The sequence below is a fragment of the Mytilus galloprovincialis genome, chromosome 7 (genome assembly GCF_965363235.1).
Source record: "Mytilus galloprovincialis chromosome 7, xbMytGall1.hap1.1, whole genome shotgun sequence".
Lineage (NCBI taxonomy): Eukaryota > Metazoa > Mollusca > Bivalvia > Mytilida > Mytilidae > Mytilus > Mytilus galloprovincialis.
The window spans coordinates 16853167-16874942 of NC_134844.1; the positions used below are offsets into that span (position 1 = coordinate 16853167).

The 21776-nt window shown below is 30.9% G+C and overlaps 1 protein-coding gene across 1 annotated transcript; it reads left to right on the forward strand.

Moving 5' to 3' along the window:
- The first annotated feature begins 120 nt into the window (after positions 1 to 120).
- LOC143082431 (uncharacterized) lies at positions 121 to 21035 on the forward strand. The gene is made up of 13 exons (XM_076258089.1): positions 121 to 237; positions 3007 to 3178; positions 3767 to 4097; positions 4915 to 5003; positions 5623 to 5732; positions 6262 to 6351; positions 8231 to 8287; positions 9155 to 9275; positions 9648 to 9768; positions 10727 to 10850; positions 11939 to 12202; positions 15398 to 16231; positions 19056 to 21035. Exons 2-13 carry the CDS (start codon positions 3024 to 3026, stop codon positions 19163 to 19165), a joined length of 2406 nt encoding a protein of 801 aa, XP_076114204.1. The 5' UTR covers positions 121 to 237; positions 3007 to 3023; the 3' UTR covers positions 19166 to 21035.
- Positions 21036 to 21776: the final 741 nt, after the last annotated feature.

Genomic DNA, 21776 nt, shown 5'->3' on the forward strand with positions numbered 1-21776 from the left:
AAAATAATTATTACAATCCAATAATTTTTAAATTTATACTTGATTTGATATTTGATAAAAAAAAATATTATATTACAGCTAATTAATAGTATTTTATTTATTTTTATGGTGATTCTCAAAACCGGAAAAATGTTTTTATTGGTGTTGCAGAGGCGGGTATTTGAAATTTCATTTGTACACACTCTGCAAGCCTGAACATGTCTTGTTTATATACACTACGAAACATGCAAAGCGAAGGTACATACAATTGATCAAAGTAACAGCAAATAACATTTCATTTTTTTTTTAAATATAAGATATCGATTACACAAACATTGACAATTGTTTTGAAAAATAAAAATATCAACATCAATAATATTTAGACTGTCCATACAATACATATAAGTCAAACAGATGTAGAACTGTGGTAGGCAGCGTAAACAAAGAACTGTGTGTTCTATCTTGGTATTGCAATGTAAAGTTGTATATACTTGTATAGCATGTGCATTGTTAATATATTATTAAAGAAGGAGGGCAGAACCTTTTTTCGTGACGTCGGGATTGGGTGCTTTTAAGCTCGAGATTTCAGGATCCAGGATTTCTTTTTTGAATTTCATGATGTCAGGATTTAATTTGTTTTAAATTTTGGGACTTCAGCCAGGATTTCAAGTTTTTAAGCCTTGGATTTCAGGATCAGGACCGCTCAGAACCCCCCTCATTAATAAAATTAAATTGAGAATGGAAATCGGGAATGTGTCAAAGATATTGGCATGATTCTACATACAAAATTTTACAATATCATCTTTGTCCCCACTGATATTCAAATCCAAAGACTGGTATTTCTGTACAAACTGGTTGAGGGTTAAACCTGACAATTTTTTTGATAAAAAGCAAAACCAAAAGGATATAGAAGCAGACACGCTTTGTGGACTTTGAAAGCACAAATATAGTTTATAACTCAGTAAACAACAACTCAAAGGCAATCGAAACTACAAACTGTAAAACTGAGCAATTTAAGAAATCATTCTTCGTCGAGACTGTGATTCACTGGAACCAACATGAAGAAGTCATACATTTGTACATGTAGTATGCGCCAAGTCAATTGAAAGCTTCAAAACAGTTCTCCAATGCCGTCAATAGGTGCTCTCTCTCCCGTCGAGTTGAAGCCAGTATTGGCATCTTTGACACACAGATACAGATACCCAAAACCTCTGTGTTACAAGGCAGCCACTATATGGACTGAGCTCAATAAGTATTTCACAAACTTAAATGTAACAGTGTTCTCAACTTACATGTAACCGGGAGTACTTCTTTAGCTCAGTTGGTTAACACGCTTCCTTGCATACATGTCAACCTCTGACAATGGGAAATCATGTCATGACATGACATGATATGTCAAAAAGCGTGTGAAAACGCGTGACGTAGTTGCGGACTTGTTAATATGAATGTGGTAATGTTCATAATTTCATACAAATTTGTGATTATAAAAAAACAATATATATTCTACTGTGAACTTTTATTGTATTAAACAGTGGTCTGTTATGTTGCTTTTAAAGCAACACCACTAGGCACATATTCAAAACAACTGCCAGTTTCAAGTTTAGTCACATTTATTTGATAACAGCACACAATGCAAATGTAACATAGTCAAGTTCTGCTCAGAATTCAGTATCAATTTCTTTATAATTGAAAAGGCTCTCCCACAGTAGGAATTGATATTTGACTGAATTAGTTTCATCAAGATTTGAAAGAATGTCATAATATTTTGTTTTTTTGGCAATGTAAAATGTCATCTATTATCTCTGCCATTGCTCCCATTGCTATTGCTTGGTTAAAACTGGGTAGTTCATCAGAAGGTTGCTGGTACTATGAGAGCTGATCCAACAGTTCTGTGATATTTGTATCCCTATGGCCTGTAGAAATCTGTTGCCGTGTTGGCTAGATTTGAAACTGAAATTGAAAAAAGAAAAATGTTTTATAAATTTGATTTCCATTAGATAAACATGTTAAATGCTTATTCAAATAGCTACATTGTATTTCTCCTCTCACATGTATTGTTTTTTATCATTGCAACATAGAATGCACAAATTATGCGTTACTTGTCACTCGATCATTTAAACTCGAACTCCAAAATATAATTTATAAATCTTGAATCTTGCCGTAAACATCGTTTTGGCTTAACAATCGGCACTTTAGACGACTGTACAGGTCCTGTAAGTGACCTCTTTCTGTGCACATTTCCCCCATAAAGTGAATTTGAAAGAAAGTCACAAAAACGTTAAAACTAATCACAAACTACTTACCTTTTACTTTTTGTCCATATAGAAAAATAAACAATATGTTGCAGCCAAAAAATTACTTCGAATTTTTGGGTATTTATCACCGAATAAGGAAAAAACCCGAGAATAGCGATATCACTAATGACCAAAAAATGAAAAGAACGAAAAAGCGTGTAATTGCGTGTAAAATGGTGAAAAGCGTGTACACGCCATGTGACAAAATCCTCGCGTGTAAACCGTTGAAAAAGCGTGTATTACACGCGAATATCATGTCACTTGACATGTATGCTTCCTTGTAACACAAAGGTCCCGGGTTTGAGTCCCAGTGTAGAAAAAAAAATTCTGTAGTGAAATTCATGCTCTCCAATAATATTGGAGCAAAAACCCACGGTGGTTAGAGAGGAATGGTCATGATGGTATGATTTAAACCTAGGCTAAAATTTCAAAAAATAAACATGATGGCATAATTTCAATGCAAGTCCATCATTTTTTGTAAGCTATTATTTTCTGTCTTTGGATGGCATGTAACTATAACATATCAAGATAATATTAACATTTGCAATCTATACCAAGATTACATAGTATTTTTTCTTACAACTTTGTGGGACTTCAGATATACATTATGTGAATAAATATTTAAGTTTAGATAAATCCCTCAATTGAGTTTCTACCATTGTCATGTTTGTACAAATATTAACTTAATTCTTTGTGTCATAAAAAATATAATTTTTCTAATTTTTTTTAATAGATTAAAATAAAAAGAAAATGGATTCCGATGTTTCATCACCAGTTAAGCCTTTACAGACCCCAAGTAAAGGTCTTAATAATATAGAGATGATGTGTAGTCCCATTGCATGTGCAAGGTCAAGGACTCCTGGAAGTTCTACTAAAAAATTAGGTCATCCTTTGATGATGTCCAGGTTTGTATACATGCAGTTCTCTCTATACATATGATACATATTTTAATATGCATGAAATATTTTCAACTTGACATTGATTGAGCATGTTGAGTTATAAAACAACATCAATATAAATACTTTTTGTTTTTTAAATTGTATGTCAACTGGGGAAGCTGAATATTTTTTATACAATAATTACATACAAGTATTGCAATAAATATTCTAACTTGGAACAATTCTTACAATGAAAGACATTTTGGCATGTATTTTTCTTTTTGTATTTCTTGAATTAAATTCAAAATTTACAATCAAGTTGTGTAAGAGAAATTTTATAATATTAAATACATAATTGTGCATACTGGGCTGAAGATGATAAAATGTATACCAGAATATGCTAAATGACAGAATCATCATATCCATTGGCATTGAGGTTAATAATGGTGATGAATTGAAAGAACTGAAATCATTTGTGACGCAAATGATTCTTAAAACTTTCAAAACATTAGATGTTGAAAAAATAAAACTTGAATAGTGAGCAGCTATTGTTAAAAAATGATGAGATTTCATAAGCTATATGAATCTCCGATGTAATGAAATTATATTTTTCAGCCCAAGTCCAGCTCATAAATTACCGGGCAGTAGTACTAGAAATGAATTATATCTCAAAAGTGTGCTGAGTCCATACCACAAAAACTACACACCTCTGTCTGCCACACCTACAGGGTTCACTCCTATGTATAGAACCCCAGGAAGAAATATAGGTAGTAGTCCTATTGTCAAGGAGACCCAAGAAACAGCCAAACAACATCACTTTGTCACACCTAACAGACTTGGACCAAAAAATCCATTTGAATATGAGGTGGAACATTTAGAAGGCAATGTTTTTATGAGTCCTGGAGTATTCTCTTTGCCAGGATCAACTCCTGCTTCAGATGAAAAGGTATTGCTTAAGTTATTTGAGGCTATATATTTGTTTTTAATTGACACTCTGAAATATTTACAATAAACACTCTTTCATTAAATCTTACGAAAGGATATTTCGGCCTTTGATGGAGTTTGGGTTATATTAATTATAAACTGTTAGTTGTACGATATTGTGCAGTACTTTAGGAAAAGCTGTATACTTTTAATCTGAAGGCACTTAAATTTTTTGGTGAACTCTAACATGACAGAAAGCAAATATTTGAGATTTCTACTAGTTTTACATGTACATAGCAAAAGCCTTAAGTGTGCTTTCTTATCCTAATTTACTCATTGCATGAATTTTATCAGTTTCCTGAATAGCCCTCAGCCATACATGTCATAGGAAACAAATGAAGATTTTTTTATAATTTTGAAATAAACATGATCAGACCACATTCATGACATGTAAATATATTTGAAAAGCACAAACCATTTTTCAACAAAATTTAAAAAAAAATGAAAAATTAGATATTGACATGATTGATTATCAATGATTATCCTTTATTTTTGACATGATTGATTATTTTTTATTTTTGACATGATTGATTATTCTTTATTTTTGACTTGATTGATTATTCTTTATTTTTGACATCATTGATTATCCTTTATTTTTGACATATTGATTATTTTTTATTTTTGACTTGATTGATTATTCTTTATTTTTGACTTGATTGATTATTCTTTATTTTTGACATCATTGATTATCCTTTATTTTTGACATATTGATATCATTTATATTTGACATCATTGATATCATTTATTTTTGACATCATTTATATTATTTATTTTGACAGAAAGCCTTCAGATGGTCTATAGAACATTTAGCTGTCCTTCATCCTGCAGATATTGATGAAATGCCACATCAACAAGATCCACATCATGGGTAATTGAATTTGTATGGTAGTGTTGTGTTTTAATACACTTTCAAAACATTTGTTTTTTTATTGGATAAACCATATGATGTCACAACCTTTAATAATTGTGAACATGTAAATGATGATAACTTGCCTCCATTGATGAGTATTGAATATTAACACAACAATATTTTTTATTCCACTTTGATGTTAATATATTATTTCACATTAACAAACATATTTGTTCTTTGTTTGTGTTATAAGTACTAATGTTTTTGTAGGCACAGATGACAAATCATGGATAGTAGCTGAAAGCTTTTGAAATATCTTAAATGCACTTTAGCCAATTTGTAAGAAACTTTGGTCAATGTTTATATCTATAGACATACTAAGGTTTCCTTTTCTTTAAAGTGCTAAGAGCAGTTTTCATGAATCTTTTGTTACTGGTTTATATCTATCAAGATAACCTCTTTTTATTTATTTTTATAAATTTCTATGACATTGAGAAGTTATTGAACTTTATTCTTTGAAAAAGGGACAGGCGTGTTTTGCACACATGGGGCAGCTGTTTAATATGTATAAGTCTGTAGGTTAACAGCTTAATTCGAGCTTTGTAATCTGTTTAAACTGTATTACTTTTTTCTTCAGACATGACAGAGAAACAGAAGAGAAAGCCCAAAGAGCCATAGATACCTTCTTCAGTAATAATCTAGTTGTTCCTTCTCCTGCCACAGGACTTAAAGCAGCTCCTAATTCAGGTATTATAAATTCAGAAATCAACGTGATATTTTTATTATCGTGAAAAAATGCGACATGGTTATAATTGCAATAATTTTAACTTGCATTTTGAAATATTTTATATGAATAAAACTGGCTTTTTCTCAATATCGCAAAAATAAAAATCGCATTATAGTCTAAAATGATAAAATCACAATAATAAATGCACGCAAAAATTTCTGAATTTACAGTATTCTTCTTGATTTATAGACATAGTTGATGTCAATACCAAACAGACACCATCTTCATGATTAATAATAATTTTCATCTACTGAATTGAATTTTAACTTCAGAATGTACAATTTAGCTCAACATTTTGTATAATAGATATATTTTGAAGACTAAAAACTCAAACAGAATTATTTGAAAAAAATAAAAACAAAATCGCACAGCCTTTTGTTCAAATGATTAAAGATTTGATTGCCCCTTTCCCTGTCTAATGAAAAATGAACTCACATTTGTTAATTGTGATACCATTGACAGCCATTTTGATGAATATCTTCTTTTCAGGTCAGAGGCTAGGATGTTTGCCTGAAGAGTTGCAAGGTTCAATAAAGAAGCAGCTACCAGGAACAGTTCAAGTAGACAACAAAAAAGAAGGTATTTCTAAGATGATAGAAGGAAGTGTATGATATCAATTTTTGTGTGCACTGGACGCACGTTTCTGGAAAATTACCTTCTTTGTAGATATATAGGTGTTTTGTTAAATGATTCTGATTTCAGTGTACACAAGTAAAAAATCAGTATTTGTCAATATTTTTTAACATTCCATTAAAAATACATTAAACAAGCATTCTGTTGCCATAGTCCCCTACCGATTAAAACTTCATTGTAATGGAAGAAATTCTAGCTTGATCTATAACTTGTCATGGTTTTAACTATTTAACAATATCAAGTCAATGACCGAAAAAAAGTGTTGAAATCTGATTATTTAAGCGAATTTTCTAGTCCAAGGACCACAACTCTGCGCAAAATCATCAGACCAGAACAAAATTCTAACTTGATCTGTACTTGTCATGACAAAACAATATGCTAATTTCAAATTTAACATTTTCAAAGCATGACAAAAAAAGTTCAGAAAACTGATTATTTAAGTGAATTTTAAAAGTCCAAGGTCTATAACTCTTTACAAAATTATCAGACCAGAACAAAATTTCAACTTGATCTGTGACTTGTCACAAGAAAACAATATATAGAAAGATCAATTTAATATGATCAAGCATAGCAAATAAAAGGGCTGAAAACTGGTTATTTGAGTGAATTTTAAAAGTCCAAGGACCATAACTCTGCATACAATCATCAGACTGACAAAATTCGAACTTCATCTGTAGATAAAACAATATACTTAATATCTAATCAATATCTTCAAGCAGGAAGGGGACTAATTATATTGAAATCAGGGTTATCAGGATAAGACCAAGTTGTTTTCTTTTATACAAATGTATATCTTGAATTTATGTAAATTTGTTTTTCTAAACATAAAACTTTTAAAGTTTATGTGATTCCAATTTATTGTTAAACTTTCAAAATAAATTTAAATCACAAGACATTTTTATGGCCCTGTACGAAGTTGTCGGTGCCATATAGTTTTACCCTTGTCCGTCATTCCGTAACTGTAATTCCGTCATTCCCAACAAACCATTATACAGAGTTTTTTTCTAAACGCCTTGAGATATTGGGCTGATTTTTGGTATGTGAGTTAACCATGATGAGTTACAGATCAAGTTTAAGTTTCGTTCCACTCCTCTAATTTTTGCCTAAATTACGGGCTTTGGACTTTGATAAATTATTGAAAATCACAGTTATACAGACTTTTTTTCTAAACGCTTTCAGATATTGGGATGATTTTTTTGGCATGTGAGTTAACCATGATGAGTTACAGAGTTTTAGTTTCGTTCCACTCGGCTAATTTTTGCTGTAATTTCAGGCTTACAACTTTGAAAATTGTTGAAAATCACAGTTATTTGGACATTTTTCTATACGCCTCCAGATTTGGAGCTGACTTGATATGTGAGACTACCATCATGTTTCACTTTGTGTCTACATGTGTTATTGAAATTGTAGATTTTTTAAAAATTTTTTGACACATCTAGTTTTATAACCTGTATAACTTTTTTTGTGTAGATTTTATTCAACTGCATACAATTCATTGTGCTTCTGTTGTTCAAAAATATTAAATGTAGCAGTAAGTATGACCAAACAAAATATATACTTGTTTCCTGCTCTCTGTTAGAAATACATTAAGTTGGTAGGACACCTTTTTATACAATAATTTACATAGGGATATATTCTGCAACAATGCTTTAATGAAACATGTATGTTTTTGCAACAGTGCTCAACAAAATATTCATAAAATGTATAAGAGTAGGCATGAAAATCCAGGGCAATTCGGGAGGACAGAAACAACTATATTTGTTTTACCTTCAGAAGATTGATTCTTATGAATAAAAATTTAAGTAATGTTGATGTTTTTTTGCAGTATCATGTCAAACAATGCTGTCATTGCCAGTGGATTTTGACATCAACAAAGTTTTAGGTAAGTACTTTTGATATAGAAACTATTAGTTGATTTTGAGACCACTAAAATTCAGGAGGTCTTAACAATAACTTCATGAAAAACAACTTAATCTAAAAAAAAACATATGGAGAGAAAAACAATGACATTCCTGACATTAGATGAAAAACATGGTCAGTTACACTAGGTTTTTTTCGAGCCTTCAACTTAAGTCAAAAAAGCATCAGCGTCAGCGGCGTCCACAAATATTCACTCTGTGGTTAAAGTTTTTGAAATTTTAATAACTTTCTTAAACTATCCTGGATTTCTAACAAACTTGGACAGAAGCTTGTTTATGATCATAAGATAGTATCCAGAAGTAAATTTTGTAAAAATATTTTACTTATAAATGGACTTAGTTTTTCTTCCAATTAACATTACATGCAGTCTGCAGTTAAAGTTTTTAAAACATTAATAAGATTCATAAACTATCCTGGATTTTTATCAAACTTGGACAGAAGCTTCTTACAATCAAAAGATAGTATTGAGAGAAATATTTATATTTATAACATGAAAAAGAACTGTAATTTCAGGCTCTTGGAAAGATGATATGTATTTAAAAGAGTAACTGGAAAAAAAGGATAAAATGAGTAAATAGGGGATACTGAGTCATGTAAATAACAATGAATAATTATAAGCTACAAACCAAACACCAAAGTTACAGAAAGTTCTTAAGTTTGTATTGAACTATAAGCAGAACTCAATATTGTGGCAGATGCAAATTTAGTTGTGGCTTAGAATCTTTCCGTAGTACTTACAATGTCGATAATATGTCTTCAAAAATTAACAAAATATCCAACAAGAAAGAAGCAAATAAAAATATAAAATGCAAATAATTTAATTTTCTAGGTCAGTTTTTACAGAATCAGCCTGGGCAAGATGACAATCCAGAAATGTTGAGCACATCTTCACTCAGAAGAAAACTTTTCTTCCAGGGAGATAACTCAGGAGTTGCTATTAGTCCAGTCAAGTAAGTGAAAGAAATACTTGGACAAAATCGTTGATTCTCAATCAGACCATTTTCTACATTTATTTGCTTAAAAAGATTTTATTGATTTTGACATTTTCATATGATGAGAATTAAAAGAAGAAATATTTGTAAATATCCAATAGAAAAGGGAATATTTGTAAGTATGTACTAGAAAAAAAACATTTATCTTCATGCTTCAAGTAAAAAGAATATTTTGTAGTGTACTCTTCTTGAATGCTGGGTGATTCTGTATTTTATACCAAAACCAAAATTTACTCAGTAGAAGAATAGGATTCAGTTATGCAACAATCAATTGCTATGTGGAAAGTTACTAACATTATCTTTTTTTTTTTTTTTTTTTTTTTATTTCAGAGGGTTTTTAGGAAAAGATGAATCAAGATTAGCTGGTGGTTGTGCTTCACCAGCTATCCTGTCTTCTAAAACTCCACAGAAAATAGAGAACCATGCTACTCCACTAAAGACTCCTTCAAGGGTAATATCTTCTTGTTTTAACATGATAAAAAGCTCACAATTTATGTTTCCATGTCTAAATGTTTCTCTCTAGACCACGACATGTTATTTAAATGCTATGGCACAGCATGATTTAAGTTGTTTATTTTAATGAAAAAGATGAAAACTCGCACTACTCCTAAAATAGGTTATTTCAAAACATGAATATATTTTACTGATGTTTTCACATGAAAAAAAAGCTTTATTACTAAGAATTTTGGCTTGTATAGTCTGCATGTTTTTCTAGAGAGTAAGATAAGCTAGAAATAAGAGAAAAAAAATCGATTTTGTGAGGTTTGTTTATGTTCTGCAATTTCGTTATTTAGATTGTAGAGGTGGTCCTTATTTGATATTGTCTTTGGACATTGAGCATCTATGAATAGATCAATTATACCTTATGTCATGTCAGAGCACAACTGTTTATTTTGTTCAGATAAAAGTTTTAGGAAGTTAAATTATCATAAGGGCCCTCTCTACCTAATGGCAGGTCTCCCTATAGTCATGATAGTGATCAGTCTGTCCTTCTGTAACAAATTGTGTCTGTTCTATATCTAGAGAACCGTTATCATTTCGTATTTTGTACTTGACCTGTATATTAGCCAACACCAGAGGGTGTGTCATAATTTAAGTTCAACTTCCTAGGTCAAGGATCAAGGTGGTAAACTTTGATTCAATTGACAACCACATGTCATATGGGAAAGGTACAAATTGTTTACCACACCTTATTTACAGCAAGGCCCACAGAGATGGCTCCCATCTCAATGATGTCTAGTTTTGACTATTGTTTCAGTTATTAATAGGTATAAACTAACACTCACATGTTTCCATGCTTTTTAACAGTGAAATTGTAATTTTACCTTATCAACTTTTAAGAAATTTATGATCTTTACTGTTTTCAAGCATACCTTTATTACTTATACCGGTACTTGTATTTTTTTCAGAATCAGTTTTCTTCTAGTCCTATTAAGAATGTAAGAGATTTACATACACCACTGTATAAAAGGACACCGGGTGAAAATTTTCTGGACAACCTGGACTTCTCACCTATAGTTCACGGTCATCTGTGTAAGTTTTGTATAAGTACCAGTCTGACTGAGAATCAAGTTGTGATAAAACAATTTAGAAAAAATAACTTTCATTAAAACAAAAAGTATAAATTAAATTTATCTGTATTTCTTAATCTAAAAATAAAGTTGAAGTAGAGGTAAACTAAATCCATATAATTTCTAAATCTGAGACTATAACTGCAAACAGAAAGTATTTTTAATTGTCTCATAAATCAACAAATAAAGATAAACCAGATAACAATCACTGACATGGGTCAATATCCCTAATGCGCCTCGAAGTGAGGAAACAAATGTTGTGTGTAAACAAAATATCTCTGTGTAGTGATATTGGACATGTTTCTATTTTTTACAAATGACTGAGTTTATCCATTTGTGGTGATTAGGAAAGTAGAGGAATATAGAATACATGTATAAAAACTATGGAGCTATTAAATGTGTTCAAAGTATTAAATTTTGAAAGAACTTATTGTGTTAAAAAAAGGGATTTTTTACCACGAGGAGCCACATCACGAAAGGATGTTCAGGGGGTGCTAATTTACGTGAAAAGTAATCCCACTTCGTACCCTGAAAATTTAATCACATATGTGAAAATGTTGCAGCTTCGAAAAAAGCTATCATACATATCCAAGTTTACGACATGGACTGAGCTACAGGGAAAACGTTACCATGACCGCCTATGGAAAAACAATTAAAGATATTGACCAAAATGCTATAACAAGTAACCAAGAATGCATACATGAAAATTTTCTTACTCACTGAGTCAGAATCAATGGTTAGATTAGAATGCTAAGAGGAGATTGAAGTTTTCTTAGAATTCACATCTTATTAGGGATTATAAAACAGTAATGGAAAAATATTTATAGGTCAATGTAAAAAATGTACTCGCCCATACTAATGGCATAAAGTGTGTCAAAGTTAATATATTGTATTTCATAAAATTAAAAAAAAATTATATATCATTATAATTTTTATTCTAAATCTCCAAAAACTAGTATGCTTTGTCTTAATGTTATTTTACTTGTGCCAACGGGTTTGTTGTCTGTAATGCCAATTTAGTTTACTAATTATTTATGTCATATTTTACAGCTCGAGTTAGATCATCAGGATTATTTAATCCCCATAATGGCAGTTTTGTAGAGGATGAATGCTCTCCTATTAAAGATGAACATTTAGCTAGACCACTGGAAAGTCCAGAGATATCACCAATCAAACCTGCAGTATTACTCAAAACACCGTCCATCTCTAACAGTGCTATAAAACCGTCCTTCCATAGTCCGGGTGTGTCACCGATAGCTGTTGCATCACCTGTTTTGTCCCCGCCACATGACGGATCATTTATTCAGACACATGGTAAAGTAAACTCCACTGTTATAACTTTCATAATGTTTCACTTATGATGATGGTTTAAACAGTTTAACATAATGTCATTTTGTCCCACCTGCATGAAAAAGGTGTGTTGTTTCTAGCAACACACCATCAGTGTAAACAATTGCTTAAGGTTTTAGTTTGGTTTCTATAGTACTAAGAATAGGCATTATTCTGTGTTTAGAGTTTATTTTGATTTAAGATATTCACCTTAGGAATAGATAATGTCTGAAAAATCTCAAAAAAATTATATGTTAAAACATCGTTTACATATTTTCAAGAAATGTAACATGAAGATTTTGGAATGTAGTTTTTTGGTTGTAATATTTGCTATAAGTTTTATTTTAATAAAAAATTATTCTGTCAAAGATTTTTTTGAATGCAGAACTAATCTGATTATTTTTACAAAAAAGTTTGCTTTTGTTTTACATTTTGTAATAATTTGCTTTTATTCTTTCTGATTTAGAAACACTGAAACAGTTAATGAAATTGTTCTTCTCTTATTTTGCAAGGATTATTAGGCCATAATTAAAAATATTTCAGTTTTCCCAAACCCGACCCATGATGACTGGGTGTGGGTAGGTAGGTAGGCAAATTCTTTTTTTTTTTTATCAGAATTTGCATGAAAAGGTTAAAACAGTATATCTTTTTATTCCGTCAAACCTTTGAAGAGACAATCTAAAGCCATGAAAGACCTCTATATCCTAGTCTACTATATACGATCTGTATCCTGAGATGTTTATAACCCTGACAACTGCTAACTATGTGAAAGAGCTGGAAGATTAATGAAGTGATTTTTAACAGTTACATCAACACGATGTTTGTGTAGAAAAAATACCAGCTGATTATGTAATGATTAAATTTGTTTGCAGTTTTTAAATCCTATATCTATTAAAATAGATTAATTGTCCTAAAATATTTATATGAATTATTATCTACCATCCATAGTTTGTGTCTTGTTTTGTTTTGAAAACAAATTTATATTTTACATTATCACACAGGTAAACTAATTTGGCTATAAATAGATCAAAGCATGTTCATCTCCAAACTAAAATCGTATTTGTTATAATTTTATTTCTTTAAATAATCAAGTTTAATTTTTTTTAAATAATCATTATTGATAAAATATAATTGCATAAAGTTAACATTTTCTGAAGACTTTTTATTTTTAGTTTCATGGTTCTAGAGGCTTCCTCACAAATTTGTAAAAAATCCAATATGGCGTCCATAACATGTTTACTTTTGCACATGTGAAAAAAATATTTATGACAAAAGTCAGATTTCACTTGTCAAAAGGGATTTATATTGCAATAAATTATTCAGAAGGAGGTACATTCAGTTAAGATTATATTTCTGATTCTGTGAGCATTTTATCAAATTCTCCCAACAGCAATGTACTGATCTGTCAACTGAGAGGGGGGGGGGGGGGGTAGGACCTTTATCAGGACTCCTGGATCAGGTGTTTTTAAGCTCGGGATTCAGTCTGCACGGTAAGCCACTAGTCTGATGCCCCAGACTAGTCAAATTTCATTCGGACTAGTAAGTTTTTGCAAAACTTTGTTTGGCCAAATAAGAAAAATGTCAGAATATTGGTATTCGGACTAGTAGTTGAAAAAGTTTTTGGTGCAGACTGGGGATTTCGGGTTTGACCCTTCGGGATCCGGGAATTTCTTTATTAGAATTTTGGGACATCAGGATTTTTTAAGCCTGGGATTTCGGGATCAGGACCCCTCCTATCCCCCCTCAACCATTGTCAACTGCGACTTGTAAATTTGAACTATTTGAATAAAAGGGCATTTAATTCACATGATATAAAAGGAAGATTATAATTAAAGACAACAATTTATCAAGAAATAGTTCCTTTTTATTCAGTAAAAACAAAATCTTCTTGCAAGATTGTAAATTCGCAACTTACGGGTCCATTTCCTGTCAGAATAACATTAAAAATATTCGATTGCACATGGTTTTGAACAAATCTACCTGAATATTCTTATCCGATTTGCCGGTATATTCTTTTATCCGATATTCGATTGCACGATGAAATAAACATTGAGCATATAGGAAAGGGTATGGTAGCACAGACGACGACAGCATAAAAAACTGTCTGCCATTCATTTTCTGACAGTAAAAAACTGTCTGCCATTTTCACATGTTTTACATCTTTACGTTTTTTAAATCAGATGATAAAAACAGAGAACATAGAATATCGATTGACTGTGTCTCTTATGCGCTTTCTTTTAATCTGATTCCGTTACTTTCAGATGCAAAGACGATAAACATTAAGTTTTATACGATGACTGACGGAGTGGACACGAAAAAAATCAAAAAAAAAAAATTCCTCCAAAAAAACGGCAAAAAAAGAATTTGAGTCAGCGTTTTTTTTTTTGGGTCGGTCGCTTTGGGCAAACATACAATCTTTTTATTTTGGCCTTATTTTAAGACAGCCAAATACCAATAATTCTAGATTTTACAAAACTACCATAGAAAACAGGCAGTGCAATTGTCCAAGGTTTATTTGAAAACATTAGACAATTTCTAATGTTGCAGGCAAACATTTATCTCCCCTGAACCTATCAATTCTTCTAGAGAAAAAATATGGTAAAAAACTTCTTGTTATCTACTTGATTATAAACAATTGAAGTTCAGGTTGATTTGTTTAAAAAAACAACATGCAAATTACCCAATGTTGATATAAAAGTATAAAACTGAAAAATATGTGAGAATTTCCAATTTAAAAACTCAAATAAATTTCAATGAAGTCACGATTCATCATATTATTATTATTTCATTATTTCACCCACCCTGCTAATGTATTCAAGAACAGCAAATGTTGAATTGCTACCATATAAATATAAACACTGTTTCAGACTGGATCAACACATCAGGTCAGATTATTAATATAAAATATTACAAGTTAACTTGCCCTTGAAACTATGTCTCCTATTCATAAGGCATTAATCCACCTCAGTCCTAGTTCTTACTTCTAATGCCACATTCAAAAGTGAAGCAGCAAATTGTGGATGTTAATGTCATAACCTGACAAGACCAGGAATAATCTACACTAGAGGCTATTAATGCACTAGCATTTCCCTTAATGAACAGTAGATATGGTAGAGATATATTTTTTATAAAATTATGATAAAGTTATATTAGATTAAAAGATTATTTATTTATTTTCAGAATGTTCACCTGATGATTCTGATGAGGATATGAAAACTCCTTTACCTGCTGAGGTAAATGAAGATAAATTAAAGAAGGCTGAATCGTGTCGGAAAGTATCAACACTTGGTCGACATAGACAAAGGAATATATTCCCAGAATTTGATGACACAGCAATGGACTTTGAACCTGTGCCAATTCATAAAAACTTGAGATTTGCTGATGTTGATGATATAAAAACATCAAGTTTACTAGTCAATCGTGATACGTCTTTTGGTGATATGGAACTAACAAATGATAATGTAATTCAGCCAAATTCCACCAGTCAGGATACAGGCTATCAAACAACTAGCTTACAAATGACCAGTCAGGACACAGCTAGTGGGTCAGCCTCAAGTTTGACCAATCATTTTCCAGTTAACTCAACTGGTATTTCAAATTCTGATGTTGTATTTTATGGGCGACCATCTACAGTATTTTCAGATATACAACATACAAATTTGACAGCTCAGTTTGGCTCTTTGCCAACAAATTCATTTTATTACGAGGGTGATAGTGTATTAGACTGTAATGATCACCCTATGTCTAGTCCAAAGGAAAGTTTAGTTCACCATATCTTAGATATTACAAATCCAGAAAAGTTTGGGCATGGACCATATTCTGAAGAAGAGATAATAGATAGAGCAAGGAAAGTTTTACAGCTAGCCAATGAAATGTATCCAGAGTCAAATAAAAGTAATGAAAGAGAAGTACAAGATATTTGTGATAAAACGGGGTTATCTACCTTGCATGAGCTAGAAACAATTGTATCACCAGAAAAGGGCATCTATACCCACGTGCCTTTTAAATCAGCCAGTAAGTATGAGTTAGATATTGAATACAAACACTAAGTTGTTTTTAGTCATAGAAGATTTTGCCAATGATTTATTCTGATGTTATAAACTATATTATCATGATTATGGATAACCAATTACAGTAATTTTAGACATACAAAATACCAACATAACAGCTAAGATTTTATGTACTTGAATATTGGTTTGGGACTGCACATCTTCTTATTATCAATTGACATGATAGGCAGGGCTTTCCCTTGAAATTGAAGTAGAAGGCTCAATTAAAATTATAGGCAGCTAATACATGAGTTTGGCGAAGCCGGACGCCCACCAAGCTGTAAACTTGGTGCCTTACGGCAGGGGGTCTGGGGTCCGCTCAAGGCCCCAGAAGCTCTGGCATAAATAGAGCAAAATCCTGCATTCTCGCATTCTCCTGGCACCTAATTTCATCTTTCAAATGACCATTTTTTATGTATGAAATTAAAGAAAGAAAAAAAAATCTCAAAGAAATTTCATTTTTTTTTTATGTTATAGTTTTTTATATTTATTACCTTATGCTTAAAATTCATTTACTTTTAAAGGAGTTTTATTTATATAATAAATCGGTTTGTTAGAAATCTTGATCGATTTATTTTGCATAACTACGTGCATTTGTAAACAAATGACCCCCTTTTTCTCTATAAAGACTGTTACGCGTATTTAAATCATACAATTATTTCTCAAGCATTGACAGAAAATTGATATATCCTCTGATTTTCTCTTTTTTTTGTATACTGTTCAATAAGTCGGATACATAAATCATTTGGAAATGTTATTTATTTGAGGTCAATCGACAATATTCTACTTTCATTTTTGTCGAGCCTTCGACTTTAGTCGAAAAAGCGAGACTAAGCGATCCTACATTCCGTCGGCGTCGGCGGCGTCCACAAATATTCACTCTGTGGTTAAAGTTTTTGAAATTTTTATAACTTTCTTAAACTATACTGAATTTCTACCAAACTTAGACAGAAGCTCGTTTATGATCATAAGAAAGTATCCAGAAGTAAGTTTTGTAAAAATAAAATTCCATTTTTTCCGTATTTTACTTATAAATGGACTTAGTTTTTCTGCTAGGAAACATTACATTCACTCTGTGGTTAAAGTTTTTAAAATTTTAATAACTTTCATAAACTATCCTTGATTTGTACCAAACTTGGACAGAAGCTTGTTTATGATCATAAGATAGTATCAAGAAGAAAAATTTTTAAAAATAAATTTCCACTTTTCCGTATTTTACTTATAAATGGACTTAGTTTTTCTGCGAGGAAACATTATGTTCACTCTGTGGTTAAAGTTTTTTAAATTTTAATAACTTTCATAAACTATCCTTGATTTGTACCAAACTTGGACAGAAGCTTGTTTATGATGATAAGATAGCGTCAAGAAGAAAATTTTGTAAAAATAAATTTCCACTTTTCCATATTTTACTTATAAATGGACTTATTTTTTTTGCCAGAAACAAAACATTCACTCTGTGGTTTAAGTTTTTAAAATTTTTATAATGTTCTTAAACTATCCTGGATTTCTACCAAACTTAGATAAAAGCTTGTTTCTGATCATAAGATATTATTCAGAAGTAAATTTTGTAAAAAAAAAAATAACTTTTTCCGTATTTTACTTATAAATGGACTTAGTTTTTCTTCCAGTTAACATTACATACAGTCTGCAGTTAAAGTTTATAAAACATTTATTAGATTCATAAACTATCCTGGATTTTTTACCAAACTTGGAAGCTTCTTTCAAACAAAAAACAGTATCGAGAGGGAAATTTTTATTGATGTCTTGCCTCATTTTTGTTGAGTCTGCGATTAACAGCAAAAGTAGGCGAGACACTGGGTTCCATGGAACCCTTACAAATTTTTTACCTTGATTCTCTGAACACCACGTGAGTTTTGAAAAATGAACTTCAAAAGATACTGTTTTCCAGATTCTGAACAATATGATCTACTACATTTTCTTTAATTTGACTGCTATTATTCCATAACATAAGATTGTCATCCTATCTGATTGTCTTCACGTTTTAAAGCCAAAAAAAGCCAACGAGTTAATGACCATCGGAACGTCTCTATTGTTATCATTCAATGACCACCGGAACGTCTCTCTTGTTATCTTTGAAAAGAAAAGATGCATTCTGACTTTAAATAGACAACCAATCAGTGACCTGAATTCATGTGAACTATATTTAGCCCAAGGTAAACACTGACTTTTCATCCTTGTTTATTGTGACCGCGACTTTGCGACAATACGTCTCTCGGCTGCCTGTAAACATTTGAAAAAGATATTTTTGTCTTTTTGAATTTATATTTTTGTCAGTGAAGTAGCCGGCACTTGAAGCCACCGCAAACGGCGGATTTCCGCCGGCTACCGGCTTCAATGGAAAGCCCTGGATAGGTATGCATGTCACCCTGATATAAATAGATATACATGTACACATTATAAATGATATATATAGCACATGGAATACAATAATGATGATTTTATAGATAACAAAATGTGCATTACCAGTTTAGCTATGACCTGTTTATGATTATGATCAAATGATTTTTTTTTGTGGTTATATCCTGGCATCATGGTCTATCAGTGTAAACAGTCTTGCAATGAATTAACAGATTCACTATATATATATTGTAGTTGGCATTCTTATTCAATCATTTGTTGTCAGAGCACATGTGTAATCATCTTTAGTTAAGGAACAATAATAGGTTTCAAAAATGCATCTGTGAAGTTTCCAGACTTATTTTAACAAAATGTGATCTTTTGAGAGTTAGATCCAAAAAACTATTAATATTTGATATTTATTTTTTCAGGTGATCAAGCAATGGAGATTTTACGTCGAGCCGGAGAAGACCTGGCTAAATTTGGACATTTATTATCATCAATCAAAGCTTCAGCAGAGAAAAGTATTCTGAACTTATGATATTTATTGTATGATCAATCTTCTATGCCTTTATCAGTATTTTATTGTTAGAAAAATCTGAAGTGATTTTGTTTTTATTTGAAAAGATGTATACATCATGTACATGTAGTTTGTAGGTACACTGTGGTCAATTTACAGAAATCCTTTGTAATAGATAAATACTTAGTTATTTTCAATAAGAGTAATTTTGCACGTTCAATTTTCATAAAGATTTGACAAAAGATTTAATTGGACACTTTGACAAAAAAATAAAAATTTGCACTACACAATTTAGCAGTTTGACAAACACTAATTTTCATCATTGATAAGCTTTATATTTCCTTAACAATAGAAATGTGATGAATGTTCAGCTAATTTAACAGAGTTATCTCCCTGTAGTATCATGTACCTTAAATAGTACAAAACATTTCCTAATCCTGAAAGAATCTACAGTTCCCATGATGTTTGGTCATTGTTAATTAGTTTGCATCTATCTGAGAATATTGTATATTACAATGATCAACTGATGTTTAGATTTTGAAAATTTAAAACATTTAAAATGACGTGTAATTATAAGATATCAAGCACTGTTTTCAACTTGACAATTGCATAATATTGTTGGCAAAATTGTTTTTAATTAGATATAGAAATTAATTTGGACAGTTTCTATTGCAATTTGACATCATGTAACGCTAGTAATGATTGAATGACCATTCTGTCCTTTCCAGGATTAAAGGTCAAATTCTTTAGAATCATTGTTGAGAATTAGCATTCACTTTCAAATTAATTAAATGATAAATATCAAATATCATGAATATTTAACATGTATTGCATTAGAATGAAAATGGGGAATATTTTTAAAAACATATAAACAAAATATGATTGGGGCTAGCAAAAATGAAAATTCAACCAATGGTTTGACAAAATGTTCAATTTGGATCATGTGGAAATGAACATTTAAAGTCATACAAAACCTCAAATTAAAAAAAATATATGCATATGTTTTTTTTATAACAAAATGGATAGTTGTCATTATTAAACTTCTGTACATTTACTTTTTTCTGAAGAAAATTCTTTAATTTGTCCCCATTTAGAAGTTTACTTTTGTTTAATTGCTTGCTTCTAGGAAGCACTTAGCTGACATATTTTCAAAGTGACCTTAGCGTGACCCTCCTCATAAAAATCCGGTGATTGCAAGAGTCAGAAAGGGTGAATTATGATGCTGTAGTTTCTATCTCTTAATTATGATCTCCAATATTCTTTATTCAGAAATATAGAGAGTATGAATTAAATTCCTAAATATTTAGACAGTTAAAATATTTTTCTTATAAGCATTTAAAAAATCCCCACATTGGCTGACAGTTTTATTTTTTATCTTATCTCAAATATATTCAAAACTATTTAACCATTAAGAATGATCTTTCAATTTGTTCCCTATTTCCAAAATATAAACAGATCAAATACTCATTGTATGTGAAAAAATAGTTAACATGTTGACAATAAGGCATAATTATTCAATTTGACTGCATTTTTTTTTTGTAGAAAGAGTCATCATTTTATTAAACATTAAATTTGAAAGAGATTAGTTTTGATAAATGAAAATTAACAGTAGGTTTTTATCACTCCTCTTACTTTGTTTCATCACAAACACATTTACAGTTTGTGAATGGCTCACAAATTGCATATCGGTTTCCTTAGATTTTTTAGTTGACCAATTGTTTCTCATGAATATTTTGTGTATTGTAAGATTAAGGTTTAACCTTAAATTGTTAAATTTTAAATAATGATGTGTACTTGTATTGTTCATTTTAATGTGCATTTGATATTTATTATCCTACTCATAATATAATTATTTTATATATTCAATTTATTAAATAAAATGTTGAATTTCTGTTGTAAAATTATGTTGCCTTGGATATGAACAGAAAAGTGATACTTTTGATTTGCATCATTGTAGAGGCCCCTCAAAGTAATCACATAATCACAATTTGTTTGCCAATAGAATCACATGATCATTAAAAAAAAATTAAGGAGCTAATCAAATAATCTTAAATACAGTCCTATATTGTCAAATCAATAAATCATGAAATATTTGGTCTAGTAATCAAATAATCACTATAAAAACGGCCAAGTAATCACATCAACAAAAACTCCAGGAGGAGGCTCAATGTCAAGGATTCTTATTCAAAGATGTCAGTATCAGTCCCTATGGAAAGCTGATAGTTAGTATGATGTTAAAGTGGCCAATACATTTCAGACTCATTTCATTTCCCTCAGTTGTGCACCAGTGCATTTCACATATAGTTTCTAGTTACACTCCGACAAAAAGAAGGCAATTAAACAATAGAATGGAATGCATGTAAATTGTTATTTAAAAAAAATGTAATTTATGTTCATTTACATTTTCTACCCCAATGTAGTCACTCGCAGGCTTAATACCTATTGCTCAACTGTACCAGGTTGTGGAGGGTACAGTTGTGCAAACTATTTATCCCCTTCGCATTCTGTATTTGCCTGTTCCAAGTCAGGAGCGTGTATAGTTAGTGGTTGACAAATTGCTGGTTTTTTTTTCATTATTTGTTCACAAGTCAGGATGTCAGTTTCTCTTTTGACTGACTGTTTTCATTTTGGG

Excerpts from the sequence above, each read along its gene's own strand:
- LOC143082431 (XM_076258089.1), top strand. The coding sequence starts at position 3,024 with ATGGATTCCGATGTTTCATCACCAGTTAAGCCTTTACAGACCCCAAGT. Across the intron at positions 5,733-6,261 it reads TAAAGCAGCTCCTAATTCAG|GTCAGAGGCTAGGATGTTTG; the intron begins GTATTATAAATT and ends TCTTCTTTTCAG. Across the intron at positions 10,851-11,938 it reads TATAGTTCACGGTCATCTGT|CTCGAGTTAGATCATCAGGA; the intron begins GTAAGTTTTGTA and ends CATATTTTACAG.